Genomic DNA, 19,254 nt, shown 5'->3' with positions numbered 1-19,254 from the left:
TATCCCTGCATTGCAAGGGGTTAGATTAGGTGAGCCTCAGGGTTCCTTCCAGCTCTACAATTCTATGACCACCTATTTTTCTTCCAGTCAACAATCGCGGCCAGGAAAGCCACAAAAGTACAATTCTTTTACAAAGCGAGAGAAAAGAAAGTAGTAAGTGATCCTCGTTTTCACTTTCCCCAAAAGTCTTTGAAGGGTTTGTTGCAACAGAATGCTACAACCGTTGCTACAACAGTTTCTGCATCAGTATAGATAATAAAGCCAAGAAAACAACATAACTAGTGTTTGCTTTCCAGCAATAGCGTTGTAAAGGACAGTGACTGGGTTTGGATACAGGAAATTCACAGTAAAAAAGAAATCTAGGAAAATCTTATCAGCTTCAGCCTTATATGGCTTTAGAAAAGGTAAATTCCAAGTTTCGTGTTATACTGAATGTTGCAATGCAATTCATGGTTATTCAAACTTAGCAAAATATGCATTTAAATAGAATATTCAGGGGAGGGGCATTTAAATATTATTTTGAGGGGAAATATACGTTCCTAGTATGTATTAAAATACATACCTCAGAGTACTTACAACAAAAATATATTTTACATGTAAATTATGTTACATGAAACAAAGATAGAATTAACTACACTACCCCCATTTGGAGATAAACAGGAGTAATGGCCTTAGACAGCATCTTAAAAAGCAGAGACATCACCTTGCCAACAAAGGTCTGTATAGTTAAAGCCATGGTTTTCCCAGTAGTGATGTATGGAAGTGAAAGCTGGACCACAAAGAAGGCTGATCGCTGAAGAATTGATGCTTTTGAATTCTGGTGCTGGAGGAGACTCTTGAGAGTCCCATGGACTGCAAGAAGATCAAACCTATTCATTCTTAAGGAAATCAGCCCTGAGTGCTCACTGGAAGGACCAATCCTGAAGCTGAGACTCCAATACTTTGGCCACCTCATGAGAAGAGAAGACTCCCTGGAAAAGACCCTGATGTTGGGAAAGATGGAGGGCACAAGGAGAAGGGGACGACAGAGGACGAGATGGTTGGACAGTGTTCTCGAAGCTACCAACATGAGTCTGACCAAACTGCGGGAGGCAGTGGAAGACAGGAGTGCCTGGCGTGCTCTGGTCCATGGGGTCACGAAGAGTCAGACACGACTAAACGACTAAACAACAATGGCCTTTTTTTACCCAGAGGCCCCCCACTTTGGCAATGTAACAGATGTGTGCATATGATAGAACAGAGAATTTGCTCATATTTGTTAATAACCTTATCCTGTGAATATCTCTCCAGAATATTTGCATCATCATTGTCTAAAGGACTGCATTTGTTCATTGTTCATTATTTCTACCCATCAATGCATTGAAATCCACACACCAACAAAACCTCTGATCTGGTTCTAAATTTATGCAAATCTGTTCCGACTTTATGATTTATTAATTTAGGAGGGTGGTATAAACATTTAAACAGACAATTGGTCTAACCTCCAGGAGTATTTACTATTGTAGCTCGAATATTGTGTATTTAGGTATTTCATTCTTTGTTGAATAAATAGACTGATAGCCCACTGGGCAGGGCTTGTATCATAGCTTGTGTCGTGCCACACCTTGTTTTGGGGGTACATCACTAATAATAAGCATTATTATTATTTTAAATCTTGGGGAAATCACAGGGATTACTTGGATTAGTGGAAATAGACAAGACACAACCCTGAAGGATCCTAGTTCATAACCGATATCTTTGCCATCATACATTATTTTTAAGCAACTACTTGATGGGGGTATGGTGAGGGAGTTGTGTCTCAGTTAAAATAACTAGGACCCCAAGTCAACAGTGGAGTTAGAAGCTCTGCACTTCATAACAGAACCAACACAGTAACTATTGGGATGTTCCATCTTAAAGTTTCCACATATACTCAGGGAAGACTTGCTCTGCATATTCAAAAGCATCAGCTGGCTCCTTGTTGAGTTTCCTGGCACCTGACCAGACAAACTCTTTGGCACCATCATATAAATAACTGTAAACCAGGTTTTATTATACAATGTAGCACTCTTCCTGGAGTAATTAAAATCACTTGTCTGCAAATGCCAAAAGCCAAGTGAAACAAATCAGAAAAGCAAAAAACAAACTTTTGACATCACAGGCAAGCAGTGCAGTTATGGCTCCCTAAGCCGCACCTACAACCTGACAGTGGGGAAGCAGATGTGTTGTTAACATGAAGCCCACACCAGTTTCTTCCACCAAGAAAGCAAATAATAAATTGCACTTTGCCAGTACAGAAAAAGGAACGTCTAAGTTCCCCAAGGCTTGGGTTCCCTAAGCCTGGTGATGCTCTGTGGTTTCTTTGTTCATTTATTTACTTTAAGAGAGTTTTCAAGCATCTCTTTCTGTTCAGGAATAGGGTATCTGCATCCTCCCACATCATCCGGTGTGTTTCTGTGCCCCTATAAATGGCAGCTCATGTTGGGAAGCAGGAGAACAGGGTTGCTACTACACGTTTCAGAAGGTAACTCAAGGCGGAGATGCCATCTTCAGCGGCAGCCCTGTGTCTCGATATGTGGTTGTCCAAATAACACCTAGTTCGAAACCAGGTTATCTCCTGGATCTATTTGCAAAATGCTACATGAAACAGTTCCAGGTTTAGATTTATTCTGGACAAGTAAACCAGTAGGCAAGCCTCAGAGCAGAACCTTCTGCTTCAGTCTGGAATGAAAAGCCTAACTGGAGCAACGTGATTCTGGTTGGAGAGTGTCCCTGGGAAAGAGAAGAGGAATTTTTGCCAGTCAGCAAGGTGCTGGCCATCAAACAGGAACCCTTGTCAGTTTCTGTAATTAGTAACTCATCAATACAATGGCATTTATTTATTTATTTCAGGTTTTATGGCGATGCTAATAATCATTGACCTATTTATTCACTTTCACGGTGCTTTTGAAATGCCTGCAGGATAAACAGTCTTTGGGGACATTTGAGAAACCAGGGTTGTCCCTAAACTGCAAGTTTGGGCTGTTTAGATCTCCCGTAAGGCCTGCTTTCCCATAAGGAAACCTGTGAGCCGAAGATAATTTGACACACAGAACTAGCGATGATTCATTTGTGGGCTGAAACTCTGCGATCGTTGGGTCTTCCTTAAAAGATGGCATTCTATAGATGGGCTCCTGCCATGGAACCCAAGCAATGGGCTTGGGGTTTGTCTCTCCCAGATAAAGCATGAGAGGTAAGCCTAGATCAGGCATCCCCAACCTTTGGCCTTCCAGATATTTTGGATTACAGTTCCCACCATCCCTGACCACTGGTCCTGTTAGCTAGGGATCATGGGAGTTGTAGGCCAAAACATTTGGAGCGCCACAGGTTGCGGATGCCTGGCCTAGATTAAACCTTGGCTGAAGCTTGTCATTTGCCTGGAGTGGGATAAACCACAAGCCTGGGTTCAGATATATGCTTGACTTTTTATTTTCTCAGACATGGTGAGCTGGGCCTGTTTGTGAGTCTGTACGAGAGAAATGCATGGTGGTTGCCAGAATACGGCTAATTTCTCCCTCATTCTAAAATTAACTGCCTTTCGCCAGCATTGTTCTTCCAGACTCGGTGGATTGGTTTACGGAACACATTAAGCCAAACCTTGTTTTAGGTGGGAGCAGCATAGCAGTGAAAATGTTTGGAGCGGTGCAAAGTGGTTGCAAAGTGGTGTCCGAACTCTCGCGCAAGTCATGTGAACCAGGCACATGCCTTTCGCACGGGAGTAACTGGGAGGAACAATAAATACATCTTGAAAACTGAAGGTGAAAGAGGTCAGTCTTGGCCCTGGAGATCACTTAGAACAGGAACTGATGAACATGTGGCTCTCCAGAACTTGTTGGGATTCCCAAGCTCCCACTGGCTGTACTGGTTGGTGCTGATGGGAGTCAGGAACCCAGGCTTGCGGTTTCACTCACCTAGGCAAGCCATCAGTTGCAAACCACAGAACAGACCCTTGGTTACAGCTTGCTTTGTTAGAAGAGAGAGTTAAGCCATGAGCTCAGGTCTGGATGACAAACTAAGCCAAACAACAGCTTAGCACAGCACAGCAACAAGACTGCCAGGGAGGAACAAAGCAGCCATGGTCTACTCTCTGGGTATCCCACACATTTGCATGCTAAGCAGGGGTTTGGCCTAGTGTTATGTGTGAACCGAACCAGGTAATTCATGATTGCAATATTTTCAAGTCCATAGCTCTTGTCCACTGATCAATGTAATTTACCTTCCCCAGCTTTCACAGACAAAGGCTACCACAAAATAAACACCTACTGTGCATTACCAAGAGCAGTCACCAGTTTTTATCCACTTCTAATTAACAATGGGAGATAAACTGTATTCATCGGCTTACAGATGAAAGGTTCTCCCTATCCCTTTGTAAATCACCAGGATGACCCTGCTCCAAAGCATAAAACAGTTGGTTTTGTGCTTACAAAAATCACAGGGATCTTTATTTTAATTGCTTTGTAAACTCTTCAAATGGAAAAAAATAGATATGGGTGAGACTAAAGAGAACCAACCACACCCCAGATCCTTGTAAACTAACGCAAATACGTGCCATTGCCAAGATAGGCAACTGAGAATAAGACTTTGAGGAGCGCAATGATTTTTTTATTGCCACATGTATGGAATTGACTGCTCTTGGCTTTGTGTTGGGAAGCTTATTCCAAACTCCTAGCCATGCAACCCACATTCCAGCACACACTATATTAATTTAATTTACTAGTTTCATGTCTTTAGTCTGGTCAACACATGCAGCAGAATGGGGTGAAAGAATTCTGGGGTGACAGGATGGACCTTATCGCTTGAGCCTACAAGTGGAGGAATGACATTTTTTTAAACCTCCCGTTTTTCAAATTTCCTGGAAATAAAAAACCAGCACAAACAGGCAAGATATCGGCTAGAAACTCTCACTCTGCTGCTAGACAGCTGTTTGCAGGGAGGTGGGGGTTTTTTTGGGGGGGAGGGGTGTATTCAAAATTGGTATCCCCCACATACAGTATAATGGATACAGACCATTCTACTAACTTATCATCCTGACATTTAATTATACAGTGGGCGCTGCTCTGGTTTTGCCAGAAGTGGCTTAGTCATGCTGGCTACATGACCCAGGAAAACTGTCTGCGGACAAACGTTGGCTCCCTCAGCCAGTAAAGCGAGATGAGCGCAGCAACCCCAGAGTCGTTCGCGACTGGACTTAACTGTCAGGGGTCCTTTACCTTTACCTCTACTTACGTGCACCTCTGGTTACGGATCCTTTGGGATACGCACACAGCAAACCCGGAAGTATTTTTCCCGGTTTTACCGTGCGCATGCATAGAAGCTCTCTACTGCACCACACGTATGCGCAGAACAGGCACATCCGGTTGTGAAAACCTTGGAATCCGACCGGAGCTCCAGAACAGATCTCATCCGCAACCAGAGGTACCACTGTATTAGACTTATGTCACGCTGTTTTAAACATCCACAGACTTCTATTACAAACAAGTATATCCTGATTCTAAACACACATAAAATATTCCAAGTGTGGTTGTGCATAGAAACAGCAGCCATAAATAATGATCAGGAATAAGTCTCCTTGAATGGAGTGAGACTTCTGAGTTGACATGGTTGGAATCAAGCTGAAAACTGAAGAGGTACAGAATGTTATAGGCGTCACCACCCTGTAAGCAAAAATAAGTTGCATCGTTGACTCTTCTTCCTTATTAAAGGTCTGTACAGTGATAGCAAATTGCAGGTTAGATGTGGGTTGAAGGGCCAACTTTTGGGTTGTATTGAGATAGCATGGGGAGGATGTTGGCACCCACAGCCTTTTCCTAAGTGATTTAGAGGAAAGTCTAATGAACCCAGATGGTCATCTCCCAAAAAGAGGTACCAGAAAGACCCCTCTTTTGCTATATGTGGATGATTCGCTCGTTCCAGACCTGATTTGAAATACCAGCAAATGAAGTTCTCAGATTGCTGTTCTGTACATGGGTTATCCATCAACTATGAGAAATCAAAAATTTTCATTTTTGAGAAAAGATATTCTCCTTGCAAATGGCCGCAATCTAGAGCTGACTAAATGCTTCCAGTACCTAGGGCTCTTGTTTCACCACACAATGTCCTGGAATTGCCACTGGCAGACTATCTGTCAGAAGGAGATGAGCAAACTTGCTATATTCCATTTATTTTTCACAAAAGGTGGTCACTATGTTCCATCAGCCATAAGGGTCTTTAACGCGAAATCTGTTTCCCAACTCCTTTATGCTTCAGACGTCTGGTACAATGGTCTGTTTCCTAAGTTAGATGGATTCCAGGCTAAGTTCCTTCAGTCCCTACTTCAGGTTCCAAACTGTGTCCCTAATTCAATTCTATTGTTGGAAACAGGTGAATGCCCACTTTCCACCAAAGCGTGGTGGGCTGCCTTGAAACACTGGCTAAAGATCCCAGTATCTGGCCTGGGGAAGGGATCACTTTTTCATCTAACCAATGAGGAGTCTATCAGCTCATGGTCGAAAACTATGGCCCAAAAAGCCTCCTCAGTTGGCCTTTCACCATCCTTTTTACATCATCTGGACTACAGTATTTCCCTTAAATTCCTGAGGAAGAGGTTATGGGATATTTCATACAACAATATTCACTCTAGATCTTATGTAACCTGTGGACCATTTGCATCTGGAATCTGTAAAGCCATGATTTTCAGTTACCATCGTATTTCATTTATCTGTCTGTACCTAACTACCGCCAATTGTTCTCCAAAGCCAGACTAAATGTATTTCCATCAGAAATACTAAACAGCAGACTGTCTGGTATCCCTTATCAGAACAGGCTCTGCTTATGCTCTCAGAGTCTTTACGAAGCATATCCTACTACACTGTGAGCAGTTCAAACAAGCCAGGGATCAATTAATTAAACCCCTATTGGTAAATGTAACTGGAAAATCCGAAACCTTCTACCTTAAGTACCTCCTTGGAGATATGTCAAATTATACAACCCTGGCCATGGCTAAGTTCCTCTCAAAAGTAGTAAGAAATAGAAACCTACATGCTCTAGATAAAACATAGTGACTGCCTTGGAATCCTTTCCCTGTATTTCTGTTTTATTTTGCTTTTGAAAATGTTTTTGTGGTTCTTTGGACCGAAATAAAGACTGTGTGTATGTACTTATACCATAAGTTTCAATACTACAGCTCAAGTGCAAAAGACAGAGAACACAATAACTTCCTTGCTGGTTCAAACTACTTCAGTTCTGTATCCTGCCTCTGGCAGAACACAATTCCAGGCACATCTGGGGAAACAGATACCCAAGATGCTGATAACCATCTCTCCTCCCCTGGCACTCATGTTGATTGGGAATGGTCTTCAGATTTCTCTCTAGAGTGATTCAGATGAAGTAATATTTCTAAGGAGTACATTTCTCTTTCTTGCAATATCTCCATTGCTATACCACTCTTGGCTTTTGAGTCAATATAGGCAATATAGGCAGCCATTGGGGGGGCATTAAGTTCAGGTTCTAAAATAACTTAGCTGCAAACCCCATTTTAAAATACACTATACTATAGAGACCCCTTATGCTGCGTTTAGAACCAGAATTGCATTTGCGTAGAAACTGTTTCTCAGGCGGCTAGTCCTAGCCTTTATAACCCTATACCTTCTTCCAGAAGGCAGAAGCTGGAAGAGATCATTTCCAGGGCGTGTACTATCCTGCACTATCTCTGCCGCTTTCTTATGGCACCTGGCAGCATAGATTTGATCTAAGGTGGGAAGAGTGCACCCAATTATTCTCTCTGAGAATAATTGTAATGAGCCAGACCTATTTATCTCCAACTCAAGTGCTCTTAATAACACTCAAAACCTGACACAGCCACCTCATGACAAGGCTGGCTTTGAAAATGCCCTTAAGAAATGCACTCTTAGCATTGGAAGCAAAAACACTTTCACAGGAAGGCCAAGGCTGTTCACCATTTTCTTACAGGAAATCTCTGGCATCACTGCAAAGCATCAGTTCATTTTTTTGCACAGCCCTGAACAAAATCAGCAACATCTGCATCCCACCCTTCCCTATTAAGCTGATGTCTCTTTGGCCTATTGAAACATGACGATGAAAACCTTTTAGGGAGGTGCAAAAAGCAACCTCAGGCAATCAGTTTTCAGCACCATGAGACAGCCAGCTATTGAATTAATAATCAAGTCTTCTTTACAAACAAGTTTCCAAGACACCTTGAGGATGTGTGGTCCTGTTTTGATAAAACAGAATGGTTTATGAGTACCAAACAGATCAACGAAGATGCTTGAGAGGAAACATCTTGAATAACTGCATACCTACTCGGAACAACACACATCTGTTTTGACCAGGTGCCTATTGATGGATTGAGGTGGTTTGCATTTGGATATTCTGTCTCAGTTGCAAACATAGTCTCGGGTCATCCCTGGTTGGGTAAAGAAATTATGAATGAGACATAACTAATTTGAAGGGGGATGAAAGAGAAGCAGGTTCTGTTAAATGCTCACCCTCTTTAAAAACAAATAGACAGAAAAAATAGACATGTTCTGGTTGCCCCTATTGACATTCTCTGATTTACTGATAGCTGTTCCCAGTAAATTGTTGGTCTCTATTTTGCCTTTTGGAGTGGTTTGAGGGAATGCATTTCCAAAACTTTATCACTCTATATTGAAAGAATTGCCATGCTTCTGCCCTCTCCTGCGAGCTCTTTAGAAGTTAAACCTCCAAAGTAGGCGCAAACACATATTGATGCTAGTACATGAAAATGCAGTTTCCACACATACATAGAGGCAACGTGAAAGCGCTGCATCCTTTCCACCAACCCATAACTTGTTATCCAGAGAGTAAAATGTGTTTTGAGTTGGAGGCAACTCTTCTGTAACAAGCACAACCAGATCTCTTGTAAGAGCTAACTTTCTTAGGTCATTAAGTTGTTGTTTTCAAAGAGAAACTGTTATGATCGGTGCAGTAATGCACCCTCTGCCAGAAGCCAGTGCCAGCCAGCAAATGAATGCAATTCGCAGGAGATTAAGAACCTCAGGCAATGCACAGGAGACACACAAAACAAAACCCCTCAGGCAGTTATATTTGGTGTGAGAACTGATTGTGTTACAAGTACATGAGTGAGCTGACTTCCATCTAAGGAATGCTGTGCAGTATAATCTGTGAAGCACTGCTTTTCTCCTGAGGCCAGACAAGGGAGGACTGTAAGGGGACGGGGATCTTCAGATTCCCCCCCCCCAACAATGTGTCTCTGCCCAACTCAATACACTACATGCAATACAACAGGTTCTATTAAATGAAGTTTATTAAGTGGGTCCAAATACTACGTATGGTACATGGCAAAAATTAGGTCAATTTATTACCCCTTGGGATAGCTCTGTCAGTACAACATGAGACACTAAATCTCAGAGTCATGGTTTTGAGCCCCGTGTTGGGCAAAAGTTTCCTGCACTGCAAGTAGTTTGTTGGATGACTCTCATGGTCCCATTCCAACTCTACAATTCTGTGAGTCTATCAGACTTTGGGAAATGCGCATTATCATTCTATTTTGTGCTGATAATTGATAACATTAATATGGTTAGTATGAAGTATGAATGTATCCACAATGTTTTGGGTGCTAAAAACAGTTCTGTTTAGACCAGCCTACCCAGATATCTAGAATGTTGATGTGTTTTGTTTTTAGCTTTAATTTTAAAATGTTTTAAGTAGTTGTTCTTAACTGGTCTTACCAAATTTTATTGCTTCATTCTTTTTGTAAACTACTTTGATGCGGTTTTTTTACCATCAAGCTAGCAAAACAGCTCGGCCAGTAGAGCGTGAGAATCTTAATCTCTCTTAATCATGAATTCAAACCCCACGTTGGGCAAAAAGGTTCCTGCATTTTAGGGGGTTGGACTAGATGACCCTCATGGTTCCTTCCAACTCCACAATTCCGTGATTCTAAGTGGTGTATAAATTTTATGAAATAATTTTTTTTAAATGGTATTAAAATGAACGGGGTTGTCTCTTTCTTCTTTTCTTGTTTTTGCCATTTAATCATTAATTCTTTATCCAAGAGGGATATCCGTATCTAGAAATACATTCCTTCGACACACACACACACACTTTTTCCTGAAGAGGGGAAAAGAGCAAAACCAGACTGATACAAACCCTAGTCTCAATGGCATTCACATGCAAGGTGCAATCTAGACTGGGACGCTGTCATGGGGGAAAATGGGTTTTAAACCTGCTGCATTCCTATCTGGACCAGACACCCCACACCGATTTGCACTGGGGGAGACAGATACCTCCCATTTGCTCCCAGGGATGCAGCCTCCGCAAGTACCAAGGGAAGGGCAGCCACCACTGTGGTGAAAGCATTTGGGGAGGAAGAGAAACATGCCATTACAATTCACATGCCCCCTTAGGAGTGCACTCTATTTCCATATACGAAGCAAAACGCGACGGAGGTACAGCAAACAAACACCACTCGAATGCCTTAAACATGTCGCAGCCTTCCCCATGCCCTGCTGCGCTAGCTTTCTAGCTGCAGGGCGCCAACTTAGCTGCGCCCGGGAAAGGGGCTCCCCGCGACCTCCGCGCTTCTTCCGAGGCGATGCAGCAGCCCTGGCCGCCCCTTCCCTCCCTTGCTAGGCGAGGATATCGACTGCAGGCAGTGGCGTAGCGTGGGGGGTGCAGGGGGGCCCGGCCGCACCGGGCGCAACATCTGGGGGTTAGGGGGCGCAAATCCACGGGTCAGGGGGCGCAAATTACTTGCCTTGCCCCGGGTGCTGACAACCCACGCTACGCCACTGACTGCAGCTCGCCCGCCGCCCGCGCTCCCTTACTTCTTCTGTTGCAGCAGGTGTATCTCGTCGGCGCTCCGCCGCCCGCCGCTGCCTCCCGGGCCGCCGCCGCCGCCGCCGCCGGGCCCGCAGGTGCGCCGCAGCCTCTTCCAGAAAGCGCCCAAGAGGCCGTTCTCTCCAGGCACGGGAACCCCCATGGCTCCTTCCTTCCTTCCTTCTCCTTCGGCAGCGCCACAAATAATGAAAAAAAACAAGCAGCTGCCGCCTCAGAGGAATCCGGCGCCGGGGAGTCTTGCCTCCTTTTGCCCACTCGCTTTGCCCTCGGGCGCCGCGACGGTGCGCGCCTCTCTGGAGGCAAAAAGGAGCCGTGGGCGCGCGGGGTTGGGGGAGGCCCTCGACCTCCACGGAAAGGACTCCCCTCACTCAGGGAGCACCTCGGAGGCGTCGAGCCGGCGAAGAAGAGCCGGCTTCTCCTTCGCCTCGCTCTCTCGGCTTTAGCCAGCGCGCGTCGAGTTTCCCGGCGAGGCTCCGGACAGCACCTGCGCGCTTTGGGGGCGGGAAAAGGGCGGCGGGAACCCGCTTGGCGCTGCGAGGAGGGCCGAGGGAAGATATAGCAGGCGGAGGAGGAGGAGGAAGGCGGGAAGGGGCGGGCACTGGCCCGAGGAGTTGCCGGCCGGCCGGCCGGCCAGTCTTGAGGGCAGTTGCAAGGGCTTGGGGCTGCCTCAAGCAGTGGCGTAGCGTGGGGGGTGCAGGGGGGGCCGGCCGCACTGGGCGCAACATCTGGGGGTTAGGGTTAGGGGGCGCAAATCCACTGGTTAGGGGGCGCAAATTACTTACCTTGCCCCGGGTGCTGACAACCCACGCTACGCCACTGGCCTCAAGCAGCCCCGGGGCAGATGTGGAGGGCGCCGTCATCCATCAGGAATGATGCCTCTGGAATAGCAGGTGGTGGGGACGCACCCAGTGCTGGATTTAGGTATAAATTTTAAAGGAAAAACAACAACTGAAGATGATGGTTTTTTGGGAGCTAGTCGACCTGACGGGAAGAGTCCGTGACCCAGTGGCGTAGCGTGGGGGGGTGCAGGGGGGGCCGGCCGCACCGGGCGCAACATCTGGGGGTTAGGGTTAGGGGGCGCAAATCCACGGGTTAGGGGGCGCAAATCCACGGGTTAGGGGGCGCAAATTACTTGCCTTGCCCTGGGTGCTGACAACCCACGCTACGCCACTGCCGTGACCAGAGAGAGGAGGAGCACCAAGAGGATTGGAAGAAATTTGTTTGTTTTTTTTAAAAAAATAAATATTTATTAAAATTTTCATATTATTACAAAATGAAAAAGAAAAAGAAAAAATACAAAAATAAAAAACAGTTAAAAACAATTCCAACTTTTTGTCACTTGTCTTTCATTAACTTATTTCCCGGACCTCCTCATACCTCGCTTTTTTGTATTCCAATTCAAATTTATTTCGTTCAGCAATTTCTTTCCCTCCTTCTTACACCCTAGTCATTAATCTGAATGTATATTTCTAATAACCTTAAATTTTAATCTATTTAGAAAAATCCATTTTTTTTCATATTCTTTTAACTTTTACAGCTAGAAACCACAACCTCAATCCAACATCACTCTAACATTCATTAATTTTACAATATTTCTGTAGATAGTCTTTAAATTTCTTCCAATCTTCTTTCACCGTCTCTTCCCCCTGGTCTCGAATTGAGGATTGGAAGAAATCTGAAGATTATTTAGCCAAATATGTTAAGATAACATAAATAGAATTACTTGCGAGTAGGCCTAGGATTTAAATATGTGATGTTGTGAAATACTACGTTAAAGTTAAAATGAAAAGAAAGAAAGATGTAAATTTATTAAGTAAATTTTATGGGAAAATAGTTTTGGAAAACGGCTGCAGTGGACTATATGGAAACTCAGCTAGGGGGATTTGAGGAAGTCATTTAACAATGTTTTAAAAAATGGAAGTATTATAGTTAGGATAAATGTTTGTTTGGTTGTTTTTTTTGATTTTTGTGTGTGTTTGTTATAAAATTGGAAAAAATAAAAAAGGGAAAAAAGGAAAAACAACAACTGGATGTACATTTCCAAAATATAAGATAAAAAAAATTAAACCTACATACAGCAACAGTGTTTTGTGTTGTGTAGGCTCCTATGGTGTAAGTAATGGGCCCTGCCTGCTAGCCTGCTCCCGAAAATATCACTTATATTATTTCACTATTAATATACAGTACTTCTTAACTGTATTTTAGTTCCACAGTTATTTGGATAAAATACATATTTTGTTATGTGCAAATGGCTTTAGATACTTATTAGGTCCGCAAATTACCATATAGCATATATTCAACACAAAAAACAGCGACAATTTGTTGTTGACAAAGGACAGCTGGACATATAAAGGGCCCCTGAGTAGAGTAGCTGAGTAGAGTTGCCATGTACAGATATCAAGAGTTGCATAGAAATGAAGTTAAATTGCTGGTTTCCCCAGCACACTTGCAGTGACACAGGAAGCCACGTCTGAAGGTCTGGTGAGATTCAAACACCTCTTAAAATGACAGTTGCCTTTTCAAGAAGTGATGTGAACAACCTAACACACATGGCCTGGCCAAGACCTTTTGCCCATGAGAAGGAAAATCCAGACAGTTCCTTTTTCCACTTCCTTGCTAATTAACATGAGCCTCAATCCCCTTGGATTTTCACTAGCATAAGCTCCATTGAAATGAAGGTGTCTTCACCTTATAAATATCCTGATGCAAGGTCCTTCCGGGGAGGAACATGGTGGATTCAAGTATTTTGTCAGCAGGCTACTAATGAAGATAGTTATGTGGCAATAAATGATAGACATAAATCTTGGCTATAAAATTCACTCTGGAAAAAAGAGTGAACAGGGGATTGAACTTTGATGGTCTTAAAAAGGTCATTTTCTGCACTGGGAGCCCAAGAAACGGTCAATTTCTGGGAACCCTGACAGGGTTAAGTGACTTGTGAGTGGAGGAATCAACATCTTACCCCAAAGCCACAAAAGAGGCATTGGATCTGCAAAAGCCTCTTTTCTTAATTATTTCTGAAATGGTTATAATTTATAACGGGCAGAGATTTCTCTGTCTGCTGGTAGAAATTTACATTTGATGTGTGAGCTACTTTCTGGCTTCAAGAATAAAGGGAATAAGCCTGCTCCAATTGTTTGAGGCAAGAAAGTTTAAATGAGCAAGGTAGTTCTAAGGTGTGCTAAGAATTTGTATATTCTTTATTTTTGTTTTCTGGATGAAAGTGTTGCCTAGAAATCAAAAGTAATTCGGACATTTGGCTCTGAAGATTGGGAAAATATTTCTTAACAGAAAGTAGAACAGTTGTATGTAATCCTAGAGTGAATGTTTAGAATAATTTTTTTTATGTAATTAACAGGTGGAAAATTGGAAGTCTTTTCAGCTATGTTGATAGTTGAGTTAATAATAACAATTAATTATTGTTGTGGTTAATAATTATTCATTGCTTACTACATAAAATGTCTCAAAATTATTTATTTATTGACTTTATATACTGCCCTACCTCAGGGAGGTTCGCTATTGTAATAACATTTAAAAAACAAAATTTAAAAAGTTATTAAAAAGATAAAACAACAATATTGACTAAAAGGGCTCATCCTGCAATATTGTAAAAGTACAAATATTCACCCTACTAAAATATGAATATGATTAAATGGGCACAGGATGTTGGACATAACATTATGTTTGCTGACTGGGAACAGTTATGGACCACAGGTATGAAGTTTACGGCATGTAATGCCTTAAGAGAGAATATTATGAAAATGATATACAGGTGGTACATGACCCCAGTCAAGCTTGCAAAAATTTATCATTTGCCCGACAATAAATGCTGGAAATGTAAAGAAACAGAAGGTACATTCTTTCACCTTTGGTGGACGTGCCCAAGGATTAAGGCGTTCTGGGAGATGATATATAATGAAATGAAAAAGGTATTCAAATATACCTTCCTGAAGAAACCAGAGGCCTTTCTCCTGGGCATGGTCGGCCAATTGGTGCCAAAGAAGGATAGAACTTTCTTTATGTATGCAACGACAGCAGCAAGACTACTCATCGCGAAGTATTGGAAGACCCAGGAGCTACCCACACTGGAAGAATGGCAGATGAAAGTGATGGACTATATGACACTGGCTGAGATGACTGGCAGAATCCGCGATCAGGGAGAAGAGTCGGTGGAGGAAGACTGGAAGAAATTTAAAGACTACTTGCAGAAGCACTGTAAAATTAAGGAATGTTAAAATGACGTTTGATTGAAAATAAGGGGTATTGGAAAAAAGATTTTTAAGAAAACGTAAATGGGGATTGATAAAGGATAAATGCTAGAGGGTAAGGATTTGCTGAATTTAATATTTGAACTGGAATACAAAATGGGAGGTGTGAGGAGGTCAAGAAGCTAGTGAATGAAGTATAAGAGATGAAAATATTAATTTATTCTTTGTTCTGCTTTTTGGTTTTTCTTTTTTTCCTTTTCTTTTCTTCCTTCCTTTCTTTTGCTAATGGTTTGTTACTGTGTATTTTTTATATGTTTTGTTCTTGTATGCTTTTACTCTTGAAGTTCTTCTTATGTTTAAATTTTGAAATTTTTTATTGTTTGTGAAACTTTAATAAACATTATTTTTAAAAAATGAATATTTTGTCTTCAAACAGCATCAGACTAAGGGATCGAGCTATCACAGAACACAAAACTTCAAGCAACTTCTGGAATTGTTTGTTTGTGACCTGCATCAAGATGGCGATGCTCACTGGCTGCTTGTTTGCTGTTGTGTATCCCGTAATGCAGTGGTTTTCAACCAGTGTGCCGTGGCACCCTGGGGTGCCTTGAATGATGGTCAAGGGTGCTGTGGCAACACTGGCCTCTGTCCCTCTTTCCTCCCCTCTGATGCCCTCTCTTGTCTCTGCCTCCCAAAGACTTGCACAGCTGTTTGTTGCAGCAGCCCTGGCTACAAGCTCCCCAGGCAAAGGATGCCTCTGGGGATGGCTAGGGGGTGCTTCCGAGGCCCTTGTTGGGCAATGTGAGGAGGCACTTATCTTTGGTGCAGCGGGGAAGGGGCAGCTTAGACTTAGAGAACAAGGGCAGCAGCAGCTGCTGCCCAGAGGACTCACAAGAAGAGGGGAGAAAATAGGAGGCTGAGGGAGGGTGTTTGAAAAGTGTTGAGGGGCTGCTGGCTCTGTAAGCAAGGGGTAACATAACTGGGCTCCTGAGCCCCACAGGGGTGCCGCAGAAAGAGTGTAGTTGGTCAAGGGAGCCATGGACTCAAAAAGGATGAAAACCTCTGCTGTAATTCATTACTGAGAGTTCATACCTTATGTTACATTTAGTTCATGTTACGTCCCACGGTGACCCAGAAGTACTGGAAAGGGTTACTTCCAGGTTTCGCTGCTCGAGCATGCGCAGAAGCGCAAAATGACGTCACGCGTATGTGCAGAAGCGGTGAATCGCAACCCGCACGTGTGCAGATGCGCCGCTGCGGGTTGCGCTCTTTTCATGTTGCGAACGGGCCTCCGGAATGGATCCCGTTCGCAACCAGAGGTACCACTGTATTGTTGTAAGATAGGGCTGGACAAGAGTGGGCTAATGAAGCTGGAGACTGCCTTAAGAGCCCTAGGGAAGTAGCCAAGGTCCTTTTTTTTTTGCTAGGGCTCAGTTGACTGAAGCAGCCTTGCTTCTCATCTCTCCCACTGAGGTAGCTGACGGAAGGGTTGCTGCAGGTGACAGGTGAAGGGCTGCCACACAGAGGCAGGGAAAGACAGAGCTGCATACACGCTATGCCTTTAAAGCACATTTCCCCCACCTCAAAGAATTCTGGGCACTCTGCCCCTCACAGAGTTAGAATTCCCAGCAACCCTTAACAAACTACAGTGGTACCTCGGGTTAAGTACTTAATTCGTTCTGGAGGTCCGTACTTAACTTGAAACTGTTCTTAACCTGAAGCACCACTTTAGATAATGGGGCCTCCTGCTGCCGCCACGCTGCCGGAGCACGATTTCTGTTCTCACCCTGAAGCAAAGTTCTTAACCTGAAGCACTATTTCTGGGTTAGCGGAGTCTGTAACCTGAGGCGTATGTAACCTGAAGCATATGTAACCCGAGGTACCACTGTACAATGTCCATAATTCTTTGAGGGGGGAATTGTGTTTTGAGTGTGCTTTAAAGGGTTAGTGCAGACGCAATCTTATTCTCTGCTGTCTTGACAGGCAGCACTAGATCTAATAGCTGCAAGTTACAGTAGAGTAAAATCATAGACTCATAGAGTTGGAAGGGATCACGAGGGTCATCTAGTCCAACCCCCTGCAATGCGGGAATGTTTTGCCCAACGTGGGGCTTGAAGCCATCGCCCTGAGATTAAAAGTCTCATGCTCTACTGAAGTTGACTGAGCTGTGAATCGTAGGAGAAAGATATTGACATCAAACAGGCACACACCAAGTTCTGGACCTTTTCATTTTGCTTCCTGTTAGCGCTTGTAGGTTGAAGGTTTGTCGTTGGATTTTGTTTTCTCTCCGCAGGTTATGCCTTTAAGTATGACACTAGGTATCAGGGATAAGCAGCAGTGCTGGCGAAAGAGGATGGTGCTGCCACCATTTTTTCAGAGATAACACTTGTTCATTCCAGCTGATTGCAGATGGGCCAGAGGACAACACTGGTTCAAAGCTAGATAAGGTTTTGAGATACCCATTGTAATAGGTGCCGTATAAATACCTAAGGCCAGATAGGAAGGCAGGTAAGTTCCTATGTCGCAATCTCGCAGTCCCCACCCTCCCCCTTGGGCTCTCTGGCTCCAGGAGCATTAAGGTGGTGCTCCCTGTATCTTCTGGGAGCATTGTCACATCTCTTACCTGAACAATCACAAGGTATCTAGTGTGCAAATGCTACACCTGTAGTTTAAACAGCGAAACTATGAGACAGTAAAGGTATATTGGCTGCTAGTTGATTTTAAGACAACTGATAGTAAACATATCTCCCCTCTGTCTCCTTTTGCCTTTCCACCATCCCTGGGTGTCAGGGGATGTGTGGGGGAAAGTGGTCCAAATACAGAAAATAACAGTTCCCAGAAGGGCAGCCAACACAAAAAAGAGTCTTGTGGCAACTTAAATGTATTATGGCACAAACCTAGGGCATACTAAATCTAGGGTGGCGCAAGACGCTTGTTGTTCATGCAAAAAGGAAAATTCAACTAAGGAAATAGCACAACCATACCCTGCAAATCTAATAGATGATGACAACAAGCCCTAAACAACCTTTCATTTAGAGCAATGAAAAGGAATACACTACAGTGCAGTACAGAGGTAGCAGGTGTCGTACCATTCAGAGGTTGCTGAACTACAACTCCCATCATGGGGTTGTGCAGAGTTGTTAAGGCAGCAGAGAGCATTGTTGGCTGCCCACTCTCCACCTTAGAGCAGATTTATGCCACAAGGTGCCATAGGAAGGCACTGGACATAGTAAAAGATCCATCGCATCCTGGTCACTGTCTCTTCGAGCTCCTGCCGTCGGGACGGAGATACAGGACGATGAAGACAAGAACGAGTCGTCTTAAGAACAGCTTCTTCTCCAGAGCGATATCGGCCCTGAATGGGAAGCCTGGACTTTGAAAGTCATCTAATCTTCCTTGCTGTATTATACTGTATTGTTTTAATTAGTGTTTTTATAGTTATTTTGATTTTGTGTGGAGTGCCCTACCTGGGTGGGTGGAGCAGCCAAGTAATTTCGTTGTCCCCGAGAGGGGGCAATGACAATAAAGATATTATTATTATTATTATTATTATTATTATTATTATTATTATTATTATTATTATTCCTGACCACTGGCCATGCTTGCTGGGACTGATGGAAGTTGTAACCCAGCAACATCCAAAGGGCATCACATTTGCATCTGCTGGTGTAGTGGAGAGAGTTAGAATTAGATGGTGGTAGACTTGGTCTCAGGGAGGCGGGTGGCGCTGTGGTCTAAACCACAGAGCCTAGGGCTTGCCGATCAGAAGGTTGGTGGTTCGAATCCCCGTGACGGGGTGAGCTCCCGTTTTTCTGTCGCAGCTCTTGCCCACCTAGCAGTTTGTAAGCACGTCAAAGTGCAAGTAGATAAATAGGTACCACTCCAGCGGGAAGGTAAACAGCGTTTCCGTGCGCTGCTCTGGTTCACCAGAAGCGGCTTAGTCATGCTGGCCACATGACCTGGAAGCTGTCTGTGGACAAACGCTGGCTCCCTTGGCCTAGAGAGCGAGATGAGCGCGCAACCCCAGAGTCGTCCGCAACTGGACCTAATAGTCAGGGGTACCTTTACCTTTTAGACTCAGTTCCTGTTTAGCTCAGCTATGATGTTCACGCGATGGTCTTGGCTCTTGAACATGCAAAGCTGTCTTAAACTGCATATGTTCACTGATGACTCACCTCACCCAGTGGCTTTGCAGTGCCTCAGACCTTCT

At 43.8% G+C, this 19,254-nt stretch overlaps 1 protein-coding gene and 1 long non-coding RNA gene across 2 annotated transcripts in view; one reads left to right on the top strand and one right to left on the bottom strand.

The window, feature by feature from the left end:
• Positions 1-10,978, bottom strand: part of LOC309521818 (transient receptor potential cation channel subfamily V member 6-like) — a gene marked incomplete at its 5' end in the record, with an annotated part of 33,305 nt that extends 22,327 nt beyond the window's left edge. The window contains one exon of the mRNA XM_082204779.1: positions 10,824-10,978. Coding sequence (XP_082060905.1) covers positions 10,824-10,978 — 155 coding nt within the window. The remainder of the gene's footprint in view (positions 1-10,823) is intronic.
• Positions 10,979-10,985: 7 nt separating this feature from the next.
• LOC309522181 lies at positions 10,986-12,778 on the top strand. Its single transcript, XR_014214953.1, has 4 exons — positions 10,986-11,510; positions 11,664-11,841; positions 12,020-12,059; positions 12,518-12,778. It is a non-coding gene; the product is annotated as an uncharacterized lncRNA (long non-coding RNA).
• Positions 12,779-19,254: the final 6,476 nt, after the last annotated feature.

Source organism: Podarcis vaucheri, assembly GCF_965113315.1.
Source record: "Podarcis vaucheri genome assembly, chromosome: 17".
NCBI classification, from domain to species: Eukaryota; Metazoa; Chordata; class Lepidosauria; order Squamata; family Lacertidae; genus Podarcis; species Podarcis vaucheri.
Note: the sequence above shows the minus strand (reverse complement) of the source record. Positions and strands in the feature narration are given on the sequence as shown.